The sequence below is a fragment of the Harmonia axyridis genome, chromosome 4 (genome assembly GCF_914767665.1).
Source record: "Harmonia axyridis chromosome 4, icHarAxyr1.1, whole genome shotgun sequence".
NCBI lineage: Eukaryota > Metazoa > Arthropoda > Insecta > Coleoptera > Coccinellidae > Harmonia > Harmonia axyridis.
Genome location: NC_059504.1, coordinates 13487838 through 13507026, shown reverse-complemented (window position 1 = coordinate 13507026; position 19189 = coordinate 13487838). Strand labels below are relative to the sequence as shown.

Below are 19189 nucleotides of genomic sequence, written 5' to 3'. Positions count from 1 at the left end.
GATCTTGAAACAATGAATAAATAGCCAGTTTTCAAGAAAAACTTTAATACTCCGTATTTCGCATTTGCGAATAAAAATTATACAACAAACTGTAATTGTTTTTTAATACAGAATCACCCCTTAAGTTTGTAGCACTTATTTACTAACACCCTGTATGATAAATTTTGAAATTGGATCATTTAATAAGTTTTTTTAGTTCTTGATGAAAGCTGTGAAGATAATAAATTTATATTGAAAATAGAACTTCAGTGAACGAAAGTTTACCATAAAAGTGGCAAAATACTCAACTAAAGCATAAATGATATAACTTGAAAATTCGATCTACGGATTACCAAGGCTGAAAGTCAAATGTAAATCAATTCATTCCTATTATTTTTCATGTTTATTATGCGGAAAATTGAACAAATAGCTGGACCAAATTAGGCATTTCTGATGACTTGTTTATGTGGTAATTTTTTTTTGAAAATAACAAAAAACATCGTCAAAAAATTCAATCTACAAGCAATTTCAGCAACTTCAGTATCTGAATTCTTCACATCAAATTAATTTAACATGAACACATCTCATTTAATATTCCCTGTATACCCTTCCAACTCAATTTCAAATCAATTTTAAATGAAGGCAACGGATACATCCAAAATCCTCCCTTATCCTCAACACTCTACACTGGGACCATCCTCGAAAAAAACAAGAAAATCACGACAAACACGCAAACAACCCAAAAACCCCATCAACTTACCAACAATGTCATCGACCGCGGTCCTTTTAAACCCTTTAGTTCTTCTCTGCCTCATCTTGGAAATCCTCTTCAAAGAAACAGCCCAAAAATCACAAGAAAACCACACGTAAGACACATTTTCCGGAACGCACCCCTATAATGTACGAATATTCTATGTCGCGCGAAGTACAGAATTCACGATCGCGCACAGAGTATCTCTAACATACACGCGTCACGGTATCCGGCAAGCTTTTGGGAGAGCGCTGAAAGCTGCTACCGACTGAGTTGCGACGTTACAGGTTGCAGGAGCGTAATCCTTCGCCTTCTTGATCCTGAATGAAGCGCGTAGCCAACCCCATCCCCCTCCTACGCGATCTGTGGCGGATCGCTGATAAGTAGAGTCACAATAATCGTTATCTCTATGATTTATTATCGACATAGAATAGAGAGAAGAGTTTTGTGGATGTTGTGAATAACGGGTTTCGAATTGTAGTTCAGGCTGTTATCTTCGATTGATGAGCTTCAGAGAAGGCGGAATTGGGAAGTTTCGGCCTCGGTTTCGGCTTATCGTGCGTCTTCAGGATCCGATTTCGGCAATTTGGTGTTGATTTAGTTTTGAGTCATCTTGTTGAGAATTTTGTCCAAAGATATGGTTATCGGTTTTGGTATGCGTTTTGATGGGATTTGGGTCAAGAGGGCTTTGGATATTTTGAAAATTTACTAGATTTTTAGTATACAGGGTGTTCATAATTTGGACGTCAAACGAAGATATGTGACTACTTGGATGAGTCGCATATGTAAACGCTTTGTTTTCTAGTAGTTCAGACAACATGAAGCATAATATTTCTCTAATTCTGTGGTTATTCCGTTCATTCTTTCACATCTTGTAAAACAAAATCGTGCGAGAATATATCAGAAACGCACAGTTTTCATGGTTATATTTTATTATTATATATTGGTACTCCGAACTTTCCGCCACGGCTTTATCTGTCAATTCATCAATTTGCCTTAAAGAAATCAGTTCTGCCAACCAACATTTTTCAATGCAAAAATCACTAAATGATATTTATGGAAATATTTCATTGATTTCAATAAAAATGCAATGAATTAGAGAAAATAATGAATAATACTCGTACAGAAGGCTCATTCTACCACTCGTTCTTTCAAAAACTCGCCACTTCGTGGCTCGTTTTTGAATTTTGAACTCGTAGAAGAATATGAATGCCTTCTGCACTTGTATTATAAATAACTGTTATTTTAATTAATAGTATATATTCTAAAACAAGTTGCAGAATGGGCTCCTATTCCAAAACGAATGCGACATTCGAAAACGAGAGACGAAAGAGCGAGTTTTCGAACGCATGAGTGTTGGAATTGCCTTCTGCAACGAGTATTAGACGATATTTTCTCTATTTCAGCCATGTTTTGTTAAATATTATCGAAATCCAATGAAAAATTAAGATATACATCCTAATGACTTTTGTATTGTATCTTGGCAGTTGGTGTGACTAAAATTGACGGATTACGGAATTTAAATTTGAATCGTACGATTTGAATTTTGAAATAAATCATAATTACGCATCAAATTTGTGAATTATTTCTGACGAAATCAATTTAACACAACCAGAATTAAGAGAAATTGCGAATAATGTTGCAAATCATTTCACTATATCCAAATGTAATGCTGTAATGAGTTCATTACAGCACTATTTTCAGTACTGTAATGAACTCATAACGATACTGAAATAGAGAAAAACTTTTTGATAACTTGCAATTTTTGATTATCTGCTACAGTTTTTGAGAAATGAACTTATTCGTTTCTGCTGACTATCAGAGCAGTGTTAATCTTTTTTCTTCAAAACGGTAGGTATCAGATACGAAAAAAAGGTGGGAGATCAAAATAATTCTGAAAGACAACGGAAATTCATGTTATATGATGTCATGGAAATTTTGCAAAATTTCTGCTGTATATCTTGAAACCAAAGAAAAAACCAAAAGAAAAAGTCAAATTTTATACCCTTCACCTCGAAAACGCTCGTGAATTCAAGATTATGAAAATGATACAATTTGAAATGGTTGAAATCACCTTTGTGTGATTTTTCAACATTTCTTATATTTGTGTTCACTAGGTTCTGTCATTCAATCATGGAAAGATACACGCTTCAACAACGATTAGAAATTGTTAAATTGATTTATCAATATTAGTGCTAATTTGTGAATATCGACAGAAAGAAAACAATTCTTGGACGGCATTATTCATTCAATCGACTCAGTATTCATCGTAGTCAAATTTGACAGTAAATTTTCTTTACATATCAACAGTTTCCTTTGAATTTTCATCATTCCACATTCAGCAATTCTGTTCATTAATATAATCATTCAAACAAAAATGAGCCTAATCAATAAATACAATTTTTCGATGAACTTGTTCATGATTTTCAAGCTGTTCAAGAGCAAAATCACAAGATAAAGGAGATTTTTGTTGGTCTTATAACTTCAGCTCTTGAACCATTTGAATTTTGTGAAGATGTAAATTCAAATATTTTCTTAAAATTCTCCTTGTTGCTGTTCGAGAAAAATTCAATTGTTGAGAAGGACGATAAAGAATCGATAAATTTGGATTATCTCTTACACTGGCAGCTACAGCATGAATATTTTTTATGTGCGATACTCGTGTATCATATAAGAAAAATTCACACTAAATTTGTCTACAATACGACGAATAGTGAGACGATTACACTGAATTGACTGAATAATGTTGTTTTCCTCATGTTTTTTTACATAATCAATGAAATTTATTACGAGCACATAAAAGCTTTTGACCCGAGGTCAGTTCTTTTCTGAAATCCTTACTTATGTACTTACAAGTCCTGAAGATAAATTCATAAGTTTCCTCACGCGTTACCGATTTACATTCAACATTTTTTTCTTCATATCGTCGCCTTTCAGCAACAACTCCATAACTTTTAATGGACAACAAATAACATCTTCGCAAGGTTTCACTATGTGGATGACCTCTTTGGTTCAGACTATTGTCCGCGTGTTCGGTCTTCCTTTGTGTGTTTTTTATCGCTGGTTTCCCTTTTCGAGTTGGTACGTTATCCCCGATGTATTCGTTTTTTCTATTAGTATATTTTATAGCTATTCTCAGCCTAGAGTTCTATTGAGTTCGTAACAAATTCAGGGTATAATATGTGGAAATTGTAGAATCGAAATTTTCCAAACAAGTTTATGAAAGAATGTCTGTAAGTTGATAAGATTTCATTTATTAATTTTTTGAGATATTTTTTCAATTATGTTGATCCACCTCTAGATTAACAATCTGATAGAAAGAGTTTTGCAATAAGTATGATACAATTCAACATTGTTATACATAGGCGTACAACATTGCTTCCGCCGTTTTTTTTTCGAAATTCGAGGCTTTATTGTCAAAAACTGGTTATACATTTATGATTCACAGTATTGTCCATCGCTGGCCATTACTTTCTCCAATCTTTCTGGCAGCGTACGAATTCCGCGTTGAAAAAACTGGTCATCTATTGAAGCGATCCATGAATCGATCAAATTTTTTACTTCTTCATAAGTGCTGGTCAGTCAAGCCGGGTGCCTTTGATCTAAACAAGTGATAGTCCGCGAGATCAACGTCTGGAGAATACGGCGGGTGGGGTAGGACTTCCCATTTCAACGTTTCAAGTATGTCTTTACCACTTACCCAACATGTGGTCGAGCATTGTCATGCTGTAAAATCACTTTATCATGTCTCTTGTTGTATTTCGGCCTTTTTTCTTTCAATGCTCGGCTCAAACGCATTATTGCGTTCAATAACGATCGCCTGTGATTGTTTCAGACGGTTTTCAAGACTCATTACACACTACGCCGAGCTGGTTCCACCAAATATTGAACAAGACCTAAGAACCGTGAATATTCGGTTTGGTCGTCGAAGTGGATACATATAATCCTGTAATTATTGTTGCGTTTGACACGAGTCTTGATGAAGTAATGCCTCCACACTTTGAAAACCCTTTCTCCTTCACCGTTATTCTGGCCTTCGACGTCAAAATCACTGTTCTTCAAGGGTTGAAACCACTCTCGGCACATTCTTCAACTAATAGCGGCCTCATCATAGGTATTTGAGGGCATTCGATGAGCCTCAGCCGCAGATTTCTTCATATTATAGCAGAAAATTGAAACCTCCTGCAAATTACGAGAATTTGGCTCGTAAGCTGACATGTTTGAACGAGAATAACCTTATGATGCAGACACAAATCGACTAATATTTCGATGGCGTTATGTTTACAAATACCTAAGCTTATGAATGACATCTAGGGCCTATTTATTTCGATACTTACTGATACAGTCATCTATTGCAAAACGACGAAAGCAAAGTTTTACACCTAATAAATTTTAACAATTGTGTTGATGAATTGAGTATCGCTTCATTTTTAGTAATGGCGTAGTTTCTACTAGCTGAATATCAAAAGAAAACAGCTTCAAAAGTGCTTCATTATAACAATATTTATTTATTTATTCAATTATTTATTTATTTATTACAAATGGAAGAGCCAATTATTGCCAAATATTGAAATTTTATCAAAATTTCATGTTGATAGCAATAACTCAATATTTTCGTAATCTGACTACGATGAAATTTAGTGTGTATAAGTTAAATAATCACTCGAATATTAAAGCAGAATTTCGAAGGAAGGTCCCCAAGGAAGCAATAAAGCTCAAAAGCTGTTGACGCCAAGTGAGAGCTTCCCTCTATTTTTTTAATCTTTCAGTGAAACGAACCTAAATCCTTCAACTATTAAGTTCCAGAGGCAGAATTTAATCTGGCAAAAAATTTCAAGAGATTTCTAACTCACGTCAGGATTGAAATTCCATTAAAACAAATTATCCCTTGAAAATATCAAAAAGTTCCTCACCAGCCGTTCCGTTTTAACTAGTTTAGGGAAATTGTTCGTCTGTTGTGACCTTTTCTCATGTAAAACGCTTTCGCTTCAACTGTGAGTAATCAATTTTCCCAACTTATGATTAAACCAAGGTAAAGTCATTATAACTTGGCTACGGTTCAGTTCGATGGTCTCTGTGCTGGCTGTCACAAGGAAATTTTCTTGTGTACTGCAATATATTTCATATCGAAAAAAAATTTAATTTTCGTTTGAAGATTAGTATATTATGTATCGAGAACGATAAGGACATTTTACCGATCGAACACTATAGTTTGGAGGTACTCTGACTTAATAAAACACAGAAATTGGCTGTTCTGCAGTTATTTCCGAGAAATCGAAACTTCGTTAGGAGGCTACATACAAGACATTCAAGGCAGCCAGATCAATGAAAGAGTATTGCTTGCTTATTCCGTTCGACGAATTGTATTGAACTGAATTCAAATTGTCTGTCAATTATTAATTACTTATTCATTCTCACTTACCGTTCAGTGAACGTTAAGAGATTCACTTACTGTTCTATTTATCTTAGCAACCAGTAAAAATAATTTACCGATCGATCCAGAAACAAATGCGGTAACTAAAGAAAGGCGTTTTATTGTGCAAAAAGTTATATTATTTTCCCTATTTTTAGGAATATTTCACCACTGAATAAAACAATTCAAAATGAAACAGAAGCTTTTTGTGTTATTAAGCTTTGTTTACCTCCACGAAGACATAGTCACACAAAATGTTATCACTCAAAGATTATCAGAGCTAGAACTTAGCGTTTTCGTATATTTTGAATTCGAATAAACCATTTTTTCTTCCTTCCCTGTTAATAACCGAAAATAGTTCATTGGGTTATCGAATCTAAAAACTTTTTATTTTTTTTTCCTTGAGAAAGCTATATAGCTTGTTATACTCTCAATAGGAGACAGATCTGAGGATCCTAATATTTGATAAAAAAAAATTTGATCTTCTGTATACTGGGTATTCCTGAATTAGAGGTTTACAAACATGGGGCCGCAAGCGCTTCATTTTTGAGATACCGGGCATTAAAGTTTCATTTTTTTTCAAGATCTTTTTTTCTCCTTTCCTTCACAATATATTTAACTTGAATTCAGCATAGATATTCCAATTTAAAGTTTTCATCATCTGATATGATAATTCTGAATTCAAATCTACAGGTGTTTTCTGGAACTCGAACCTACTCGAATATTTCTTTTTTTTTTTTGATGGACCACTGTAGTAGATTAAAAATTTAAAAAAACTTTGGTCCAGCAGTACTACACTTCTTGATTTCTCATTGTTTTGACGTACCGATTTCGAGATAACATTCTCAAACAATTTTCGAGTAATCTTTAGGAAAATCCAATTTATTATAAAGTTCCAGTTATTAAGCTGTGATGAATGAATTAATTATAAATTTTGATACTTATTTACCCAATCTGAAGCGAAGATTAATAAAGGTTCGATAAAATGATCATCACAGAAAATCTGTCATTTTCATTTGTATCTCCAATTTGGGAACACCCTGTATATAATAACCAATATTAATACATAGTGTACCTAGTAGTAGTGTACATGGTGTATCAAAAGGGGATATGTCAATCGGTACTCAGTAACCTGATAGAAGCCTTCACCGAACATACTTGCCAATCTGTCATTTTAGTGTTAGATTTAATGAGTGTCCTGAACGTAGGGGAGGGGACATTTGGACTACCTTATTGTCAAGGAATACATTCCCAAATTGTGTATCTTCATAATCAATAAAGATATTTTCGACAAACGGCTATTTTATTTAATCGCTTTCTCTCATATAAATGATCTTTTGAGAAAAATTGTACAGCCTATACAAAGAACAATAAAGCAACATGGTTAATTTTGTAGTTATTTTCTCAAGTTGCAGTTGCGTAAACAATTTTTCAATATATGAAAGCAACATAAATTTCATTAATATTGCTCAGTTTCAGTAATTAAGAAGATGAACCTATTTAGATTGGTACGCCTTTTCAATTCGATGTAGATTATTGTATGAGGCCTCAAAGACAGAAAGGAATTAACAAATTCAAATTGAATTTGAGACAACCTGATGTTCCTACCTATGCGTACATTTCGAATTATATACAGAACACTCGAAGGCATCTTGTTCACTGATTGCTTGGGGCTCCTCAACATTACCATCAGAAAGCCATAATGGAAAAAAGATGCGTATTCGATGCTCTTTTTCATTTGAATTTGATTTATGTATGGTTAATTAATGTTATTTACTGGTGTATTATTTCCAATTGTTTTGGGGGAAGTATTTATACCCTTGCTGGGCTTCTCGGTAGTGGAATATCAAAACATAAAAGAATTGCATGAAATTTGGTACAAAATAACCAGTATCAATTAAATATAACAAACTGGCCAATTGAAAAGTCCCCGGTCTACCAAAGTAAAACAAATTTTTTTGGCAAAATTCGATTATATTATTCAACATAGTTGCCTTCGAGGGCGATACAGCGATTATAGCGATCTTCCAACTTTTCGATACCATTTTTGTAGTTTTGTGTTTCGCTTTAAAATAGGCCTCAGTTTCGGCGATTTCTTCTTCATTGACGCTTAATTTCTTTCCAGCGAGCATTCCCTCGAGGTCTGAGAACAGGAAAAAGTCGCTGGGCGAGCACAGTGGATGCAGAAGCAATTCGAAGCTCAATTCATGCAATTTTGCCATTGTTTTCATTGATTTGTGACACGGCACATTGTCTTGATGATACAGCACCTTTTTCTTAAAATGGGGCCGTTTTTTAACGATTACATTCTTTAAATGATCCAATAACGTTATATAATAATCGCTGTTGATGGTCTGGCCCTTTTGGAGGTAATCAATGAATATTATACCTTGCGTATCCGAGAATACTGATGCCATAAACGTGCCAGCTGACTGTTGTGTTTTTCCTCGCTTTAGATTCGGTTCATCGTGTGAGATTGAAGAGATTGAAACATTTTATTCACCATTGCTGTTAAAGTGTTACTCTATCTAGACTTGCGGTTAAAGTGATACTTTATCTACTCAAAATAGATGCTATAACAACATTCTAACATTAGCTATAGAAAAAACATCATTAATGAGCAGATAAAAAATTAAAACTATCCCAATCTGCTACTGAGCCGAATTCAAATACAAACACACCAAAGGGGAAACCTCACCTATAAAACAGAATATTACTGATATTACTGTTTACTATGAGGCCTTTCCGGTCCCCCCTAAATTTTGCTGCACCCCCTCCCCTAAAATTTAACATACTAAGGCTAATATAATTACAGGATCAGCAAAAATTTAATTTGACCCAATTTTTAAAACAGAGATGTTTTGAAGTTCCCCTCATAATTCGAGTCTGGATTCACGGCTGAATTATTACTTTGGAATCTCAGAACAGAACTATGTACTTTATTCTAGAGCAAAATAAATAGTGTATTCTAAAACAAGTTGCAGAATGGGCTCCTATTCCTACACGAATGCGAATTCGCATTGAGTGTTGAAATTGCCTTCTGCAACGAGTTTACGACGATGTTGACTCTATTTCAGTCAAGTTTTGTGAAATATTGTCGAAATTCAATGAAAAATTCAGATTATATATCTTAGTGACTTTTGTATTGTATCTTGGCAGTTGGTGTAACTGTTACGAAAATTGACAGATTACGAAATTTGGATATGACTCGTACGTTTCGAATTTTTAAATAACTTACAACTTCTGCAACGAGTATTAGACGATATTTTCTCTATTTCAGCCATGTTTTGTTAAATATTATCGAAATCCAATGAAAAATTAAGATATACATCCTAATGACTTTTGTATTGTATCTTGGCAGTTGGTGTGACTAAAATTGACGGATTACGGAATTTAAATTTGAATCGTACGATTTGAATTTTGAAATAAATCATAATTACGCATTAAATTCGTGAATTATGTCTGACCAAATCGATTTAACACCCCCAGAATTAAGAGCAATTGCGAATAATGTTGCGAATCATTTCACTATATCCAAATCATATTATATTGACAATTATTGACGTTTGTTGAAGTTTGATCGGATTGGTCAGTATAAACAACCACAAAATGAAAAATATAACTGAAAACGATGATGTAATGAGTTCATTACAGCACTGTTTTTAGAACTGTAATGAACTCATTACGATACTGAAATAGAGAAATACCCTTTCGATATTCTTGAGGTTGTCAGTTTTCAGCTGAAGGTTGTCGTAAAAACTAGGAGCAACTAACAGCTATGTTCACGCTGTCAGTTACATTCAACTAACCGAAGGTGAAAAGAATGGACCCAAATGAGACAGAATAAGACGGCCCTGTACTAAGAAATCTCCTTCGCCTAACGAGTTTTTAGAACAATCGGATAATGTTTCATTGTTTCACGATTTGACTGCCGTTAACATTTTGGTTCGTGACGCGACCGTTCTTACTCGACTAGCCAATATCTCTCAAGAAGCTTTAAATTCGACCGGTATCTGGATATACGATCTGCCACCTTCGATTTATTGTCATGATTACCGTATTTGGGACCGGACTGAATAAATCTGTGGCGAGAGATGAAGTACTGGTCATTGTTGTTCTATTGTTCCTACGGCTGACATTTGCGTAATGACATTTCTCGGTTCGGAACGATTAGAAAGTGAAGTGATAGGATTCCCTACGTAGGAAACCATGGAAGGGGTTAAAACAGAAATGGGAGATTCCTTGGATAATTTTAAGAAAAAATAAAGTTTTTTCCCATAGCACCTTCCCTTTACAAGATATTCAACTTAATTTTGGCATTGATATTTAAAGTTTCCATCATGTGATATGCTAATTTTGAATGCGAATCTACAGAATGATACATAGGCGTACAATTTTGCTTCCGCCGTTTTTTCCGAAATTCGAGACTTTATTGTGAAAAAATGGCTATACATTTATGATTCAAGATATTGTCTGGCCGCTATTTTCTTTCATCTTTCGGGCAGCGTACGAATCCAGCGTTGAAAAAACTGGTCATCTTTCGAAGAGATCTACGAAACGATCCACACTTCTTCATAAGACCGGAAGTGCTGGTCAGCCAGGCCGTGTGCAATTCATCGGAACAAGTGATAGTTCGAGGTAGCATTATCTGGAGAATACGGCGGGTGAGTAGGACTTCCCGTTTCAACGTTTCCAAGTATGCATTGTTATGCTGTAAAATCATTTTATCATGTCTCTCGTTGTATTGCGGCCGTTTGTCTTTCAGTGCTCAGCTCAAACGCATTAATTGCGTTCGATAACGATCGGCTGTGATTGTTTCAGTTTGTTTTATCAACTCAAAATCACTTCGCCGAGCTGGTCCCATCAAATACTGAGCATGACATTGGAACCGTGAATATTCGGTTTGGCCGTCGACGTGGAAGCATGGCCGGGATATCCCCATGATTTTCTGCATTTGGGATTATCGTAATGAACTCACCTTTCGTCTCCATGACTGCAATTCAGAAATCCCTTCCGTCTTTACCTTGCAAGCAGCTGTTCACAAGCAAACAAACGCCGTTCAACATATCACGGCTTCAACTTGTAACGGCACCCAATTTTCTTGTTTCTGAATAATTCCCATGACTTTCAGGAGTTTTGAAATGGCTTGTTGCGCCACTCCCAATGATGAGCATCCGATGAGCCTCAGCCGCATTTTTTTTCAAATTGAAGCAGAAAATTGAAACCTCTCGCAAATGACAAGAATATGGCTCGTAAGCTGATATGTTTTATCGAGAATAACTTTATGATGCAGACACAAATCGACTAATATTTCGATGGCGTTATGTTTACAAATACCTCAGCTTGTATTGTATGACATCTACAATTTTTTTATTTTGACTACTACTTACCGCTACAACCATCTATTGTAAAACGGCAGTTTTTTTTTTTTGAGAACTGGTAGGTAGTTCAGAAAAATATAGAAAGAAACTTTGGTCCAGTACTACACTACGCATCTACTACGGATTTCGAGAAAAAATTTTAAAAAATTCTCTACTTATCCTCAGGAAAATCCAAATTATTATAAATATCCAGATAGTAAACAGTGATGAACACAAATTTAATTTAAAATTTTGGTACGTTACCCAATCTGTAGCGAAGATTAATAAAGATTCGATAAAGTCATCTATCAAAAGTACAAGAAATACAAGAAATATCCTGTATCTACAAAAAATAATGCGTTTGTAGGCTCATGTTTAGAGGAATTTTTTTTCTAAATTATTCTTGTAATTTTTCTTTGAACCTTCAAATGAAAGTAACGTGAGAAACAGACATTGAAGTCATTTTTCTGGATAACGGTATTTCCTAACGGTGTTTGAGAAGCGTACCTTTTTTGTGGTGAAAGGCTGTTTCCATTGGCGTAGAGTTTAGGTTAGACTGGAGACACGATAATCCCAAAAACTACACCACTGGGGCATTGTAGGAACTAAAGAAAAACATGAATATATTAGAAATCCTCTGAGTATAATATCCTCCAAAATTCAAACGTTTTTTATCCCAACTCGTTTAGAATTTATACCTAAGAAGAAATGAAAAAATTCAAAATTTTGAATCTCCAAAGTAATTCGAGATTTTACTAGAAAAAACTTTTTATTTTAACTAGAACTACCGCTTCATAAGGTTATGACCTGGAATTTTGAATCACCCTGTATATTCTAATTTGTTTCTTTGAAAAATTCTGATGAATGGCATTTGATTGTATAAGTATCACGTCATGTTATGTATTCATGATATGCCACAGATCAAAACAAGATGTTGCGACTTCAGATTTTTGTTCAGAGGACTGAATTGAAAAAACTTATATGAATACAAATTCGAACAAGCACCCAAAAACTTTAGTACTTTTTTCATTTTATTCTTAATATTTTTGCTTTTACTGAATAAATCATAAGCTGTAGCAACCATATTGTGACATCAACATCAGCAGGCGGTACTCTATTATTTTACCATCAAAAAAGGATCCCTAATCTATTTCAGGACAGCTGATAATGGGACAAGTGAAGAGCAGAATTTTTCGGAAAAGTCGTACATTAACATAATATTTATTCACTTCATAAATTTGAGGATCTAGTCGTAAAATTTAGACATTTATGCCCGACCTCTTAACTATGATATTTTATAACTGGCATTTTGACGAATTGGGAAACGATTCTATAAATAAACTTATTTGTTTCGACCAGACCATTTTTTTTCGATCGTGTCTCGAAGGAAGAAATCATCTCTAATATCGCAGTCCAATTTTAATGTCACGTAGTTTCTGGAAGTGATATGATACTTTATTGGTCCCTCTGATATCCACAGGTCAATCTGCAGTGCCACGAAGCTCAACAATGAAGTTCCTTTGTTTATTGAATTATGTTTTATCCTTTTTTCATAGGAAGTTTAGAATGACCAACGAGTTATCTGTGAATCTCTTTGAGGGTTTTTTAAAAGTAGATTCATTATAATTTCAGTAATTTTTATTTTTTGACTGGTTTAGGGTACATCATCTTAATCAACTCGTGCATTTCAATTCCATGAAAAATAATTGAAAATTGAAAAACTAGGTAAGCAGTGCATTGAGTGAGTTCGGGAGCTTTTGAGCGCTCGTCCATTCATGCGTCAATTAAAATTTGCAGGTTAGGTTCGGATATTGTACGAGACTCCGTAAGTATCTAGTCGTACATATTTGGTCCATTAACAAACTTTGGCCGTTTGAAATTTTGTTTTTCTCCGATTGACAGCAAATATTGAGTTTGTAGATACATACTTCATACATACATCAATCAGCAAAGTATTATCACTCGAATGTTTTATTTTCAATGGAAATAAAACATTCGACATTTTCTGAGAATCAATATTTTTGCCACCTCCATTATTTATGGAGAATCGAGTACTTCTGAGACGCTATCACTGTCCATAATATGAATATATCCGATATTTCTCCAAAAAACTGTCAGATATTTCATAAGTTGCAAAACTATAATTATTATGGAGATATAAAGGGTGTTTTTTTTAGAGCTATAGAACTTTAAATTGCAATAGATCAACGATGGATTATTCGATTGACATGAATTTTATTTATCCGCAAGATAATCTTGTAGCATTACATTTTAAATATGATTTCTGGCATATGACCGCCACGGCTGGCTCGAATGTAGTCCAATCTGGACGTCCAATTTTCGATGACTTTTTCCAACATTTGTGGCCGTATATCGGCAATAACACGGCGAATGTTGTCTTCCAAATGGTCAAGGGTTTGTGGCTTATCCGCATAGACCAATGACTTTACATAGCCCCACAGAAAGTAGTCTAGCGGTGTTAAAGCACAAGATCTTGGAAGCCAATTCACAGGTCCAAAACGTGAAATTAGGCGGTCACCAAACGTGTCTTTCAATAAATCGATTGTGGCACGAGCTGTGTGACATGTTGCGCCGTCTTGTTGGAACCACAGCTCCTGGACATCATGGTTGTTCAATTCAGGAATGAAAAAGTTAGTAATCATGGCTCTATACTGATCACTATTGACTGTAACGTTCTGGCCATCATCGTTTCTGAAGAAGTACGGACCAATGATTCCACCAGCGCACAAAGCGCACCAAACAGTCAGTTTTTCTGGATGTAACGGTGTTTCGACATACACTTGAGGATTAGCTTCACTCCAAATGCGGCAGTTTTGTTTGTTGACGTAGCAATTCAACCAGAAGTGCGCTTCATCGCTAAACAAAATTAGCTTATGAAAAAATCGGGAACAACGGCTATCTCATTTTGGGCCTATTCGACGAATCTACGCCTTACTTGATGATCGTTTGGCTGAACTTGATGAATTGCCAAACCAAACTGAGAATAAATCACTTGACATCTGTTAAATCGGTCGCCATCTTGAACAGTAATGCCAACTTAAAGTTATATACCTCGAAAAAAAACACCCTTTACATTTACATAGCAACCAACCATTCCAACAATTGCGATTTCTCTTTAAATATACTCGTTTTGAATGCCAAACTGAAACATTTTATTGTAAAACCCTTTTTATAGAAAATAATAATCTTTTTTTGTGAAATTTGCAGCTCCATTACAAGACCATTTTCCTCAATCTTCGAAGCTGTACTGAATTGATTAGAACGCAATGCGTTCAGAATTGAATCAGCAACGGTGCTATTCATTTCAAACCGACATATACATACTCGATTGATTATTACCTAGGATTATCCACAAATTAGATAGTATCAAGCTGAGCTTACGGCTCTATTAAGTCGTCGAAGTGACGCATCTACTCGAAAATGGAACATCGATGAAATAAAAGTTGGGATCGATAATTTTAGATGAGGGTACAAAATATACGGTTGATTTGGTTGTTCAACTTACACTGTATCTGATGAATATGTAATGAAATACGTTCATTTTGATGTTGGAAACTATTTGCAGCGTTGCCATCAAATAATTGAAGAATTTTTAGATGCAAATGATGGAAGGTACAATTTTATTGAAAATTTGGTTTTTTCTTCTCATTTGAGTCGATATGTGACAGTTAGTGAAACATGGGTTCATCACTACACTTCTGAGTCGAATAGAATGTCAGCTTAAGTGGAAAGCAGTCAGTGAAAGCCCTCCAAAGAGACCAGAATGTCAGACATCAGCTGGCAAGCGTTTTTTGGGACATGCATGGTATTCTTAATTGGCTATATTGACAAAGATAAAACAAACAATAGTGAATATAAAATAACATTTTTGGATCGATGAGTGCAGAAATTTAAAAATGGGTTCTCAAATTCAAAAAAAAAAAAATATTTTCCCCAAGACACTGCTCCTTGTGACAAATTGATGAAAACCATGGTCAAATTGACCGATTTGCGGATCTAACCGCTTGACCACCTAACTTCATCTCCAGACCTATCTCCCAGACTGGCTTTTTTCAGACCTTGAATTTAGGGAAAGAAGTTTGACTCTAGTGAAGAAGTGATTGTAAAGGGTGTTTTTTTTAGAGCTATAGAACTTTAAATTGCAATAAAACAACGATGGATTATTCGATTGACATAAATTTTATTTATCCGCAAGATAATCTTGTGGCATTACATTTTAAATATGATTTCTGGCATATAACCGCCAATGCTGGCTCGGATGTAGTCCAATCTGGACGTCCAATTTTCGATGACTTTTTTCAACATTTGTGGTCGTATATCGGCATTAACACGGCGAATGTTGTCTTCCAAATGGTCAAGGGTTTGTGGCTTATCCGCATAGACCAATGACTTTACATAGTTCCACAGAAAGTAGTCTAGCGGTGTTAAATCACAAGATCTTGGAGGCCAATTCACAGGTCCAAAACGTGAAATTAGGTGGTCACCAAACATGTCTTTCAATAAATAGATTGTGGCACGAGCTGAGTGACATGTTGCGCCGTCTTGTTGGAACCACAGCTCCTGGACATCATGGTTGTTCAATTCAGAAATGAAAAAGTTAGTAATCATGGCTCTATACCGATCACCATTGACTGTAACGTTCTGGCCATCATCGTTTTTGAAGAAGTACGAACCAATGATTCCACCAGCCCATAAAGCGCACCAAACAGTCAGTTTTTCTGGATGTAACGGTGTTTCGACATACACTTGAGGATTAGCTTCACTCCAAATGCGGCAGTTTTGTTGACGTAGGCATTCAACCAGAAGTGCGCTTCATCGCTAAACAAAATAAAATGGACGTAGTACGCGATACGTATTCCGCACAGAACCATTATTTTCGAAATGAAATTGCACTATTTGCAAGCGTAGTTCAGGCGCGAGTCTATTCGTGATAAATTGCCAAATCAAACTGAGAATAAATCACTTGACAGCGGTTAAATCGGTCGCCATCTTGAACAGTAATGCCAACTTAAAGTTATGTACCTCGAAAAAAACACCCGTTAGTAATTGAAGCCTATTTCGAAAGCAAAGACAAATCTTCCTAAAGAAGAAATACTGAAGAGTTAGTGGAATGTTGGAGTACATGTATCAAAAGGTTAAAAAAAAACTTAAAACACATGATTTTATGTAGCAATGGATTCAAATACCATTGGGTTGCAAATAAGACACAGGGAATATATTTGGAACAACACAGACTTGTTGAGAACAATCTTGAGGTGAAAATTGGCCTTATTAGTGAAATTGATTCTGTGCGCGAAATTTCAAGAAATTATTTTTCAACAGTCATATTGGCAGCGATGTTCTCGGTGAAACACTCCATGTCCAACTTTCTTATGTATTCTATCGATCTGACATGGCGTAAGCTATTATTTCATTACAACAGTCGATTAAAATATTATACTATCTGAATGATATTGTATAGATAACAATAAAAATTTTGGAAAACATTGAGATCGCATTAAAGAGTTTGGTTACAAAGTTGATTTCAGAGTTTAAATTCTGCAGTTATGCTAAAAAAAAGTGGGAAAAAAATGTTCCCGAAAAGTTTATTATTGGAAATAATAAACTAAAAGCCAAACTCTTCACAGTGATGATTTAAGGAGACCTAATTGAGCTGTCAAAATCGTTAAAAATACGCAAATACATCGAATCACCGCACATATCCATCGTAAATCAACTTTCAACAAAATTATCTCCTTCTCTGAATCATATTTCACGTTTCGACAACTGATGCTCATCTCCTATCCTATTTATATTTATCAATTCTAGCTGTTGAATTCATCAGTCACAAGACGCCGAAGAAGGTAATAAGAATCCATGTTACTGGAAAAAGCTATACTTAATTGCTTAACAGCCGGCAATCGCAGATAATTTTGTATTGTAGAGATGAATTATACGCATCTTCGAGCTCTAATGGGTTATTTATTTCTGTTTGTCGAACAGATGATTTTTCATTTTCGATGATAATTGTTAGGATCTACGAAGGTCGACTTGCAAAGCCATAATTCACGCCTTTGTTGTATTCCAAGATATCTTAATGATCATTAATTCGGATTTTTGAGAATCACGTTTCTATATTTAACTCGAGTTTTACAATAGCATCGTAGTATGTTTCTATTAGCCTGCAATCGTAATTGAATGCTAAATAATCCAGAACGGGATGATTGATATATCTCAGTTTTAATTATGTATATTGAATACATACTGGATGGGTTTTCAGAAGTTTTTCAAAAGAATGCAGGGTCGGTGTTACCCTGGATTTTTAGGTGTACAACTTTGCTTCTGCCTTTTTGCAATAGATGTCTGTAGAGGTAAGTGGTAGTCGAAATAAATAGATCATGGATGTCATACAATAAGCTCACATATTTGTAAACACAATGCTATCGGAATATTAGTCGATTTGTATCTGCATCATAAAGTTATTCACGATTAAACATGTCCGCTAACGAGCCAAATTCTCGTCATTTGCGGGAGGTTTCAATATTCTGCTTTAATATTAAGCAATCTGCGGCTGAGGCTCATCGAATGCTCTCAAATGCCTATGGTGAGGCCGCTATTAGTAAAAGAACGTACCGAGAGTGGTTTCAACGCTTCAAGAACGGTGATTATGACGTCGAAAACCAGCATGGCGGTGGAAGAGAGAAGGTTTTCGAAGATGCAGAATTGGAAGCATTACTTGATCAAAACTCGTGTCAAACGAAACAAGAATTGACAGGATCATTGGGAGAGATGCAACAAGCCATTTCAAAACGCCTGAAAGTATGGGAATGATTCGGAAACAAGTAAATTGAATGCCGTAAGAGTTGAAGCCGGGAGATGTTGAACTGCATTTGTTTGCTTGTGAACAGTTGCTTGCAAGGCAAAAACGGAAGGGTTTTCTGCATTGCATTGTGACTGGAGACGATAAATGTGTTCATTTCGATAATCGCAAGCGCAGAATATCATGGGTATATCCCGGCTATGCTTCCTCGTCGAGGGCCAAACCGAATATTCTGAATTGGAGGCATTACTTGATCAAGACTCATGTCAAGCAAGAATTGGCAGAATGATTGGGAGTGACGCAGCAAGCCATTTCAAAACGTCTGAAAGTCATGGGAATGATTCAGAAACAAGGAAATTGGGTTCCGTAAGAGTTGAAGCCGAGAGATGTTGAACTGCGTTTGTTTGCTTGTGAACAGTTGCTTGCAAGGCAAAGACGGAAGGGATTTCTGCATTGAATTGTTACTGGAGACGATAAATGGGTTCATTGCGATAATCGCAAGCGCAGAAAATCATGAGGATATCCTGGCCCTACTTCCACGTCGAAGGCCAAACTGAATATTCTCGGTTCCAAGCTCATGCTCAGTATTTGATGGGTCCAGCTCGGCGTAGTGTATTATGAGTTGTTAAAACCGACTAAAGCAACCACAGGAGATCGTTATCGAACGCAATTAATGAGTTTGAACCGAGCATTGAAAGACAAACGGCCGCAATACAACGAGAGACATGCTAAAGTGATTTAACAGCATGACAATGCTTGACCCCATGTTGCGAAAGTGGTCAAAACATACTTGGAAACGTTGAAATGGGAAGTTCTACCCCTGCCGCCGTATTCTCCAGACGTTGCTCCCTCGGACTATCAGTTGT

The 19189-nt window shown here is 35.5% G+C and overlaps 1 protein-coding gene across 2 annotated transcripts in view; it reads right to left on the bottom strand.

The window, feature by feature from the left end:
* LOC123677783 (tyrosine-protein kinase transmembrane receptor Ror-like) overlaps window positions 1–1078 on the bottom strand; it is a 92814-nt gene extending 91736 nt beyond the window's left edge. The window contains exon 1 of one of the 2 annotated variants that reach the window (XM_045614487.1): window positions 740–1078. In XM_045614487.1, coding sequence (XP_045470443.1) covers window positions 740–794 — 55 coding nt within the window. In that variant the 5' untranslated portion in view covers window positions 795–1078. The remainder of the gene's footprint in view (window positions 1–739) is intronic. The other variant, XM_045614486.1, reaches the window with a different exon arrangement.
* Between the last annotated feature and the right edge of the window lie 18111 nt (window positions 1079–19189).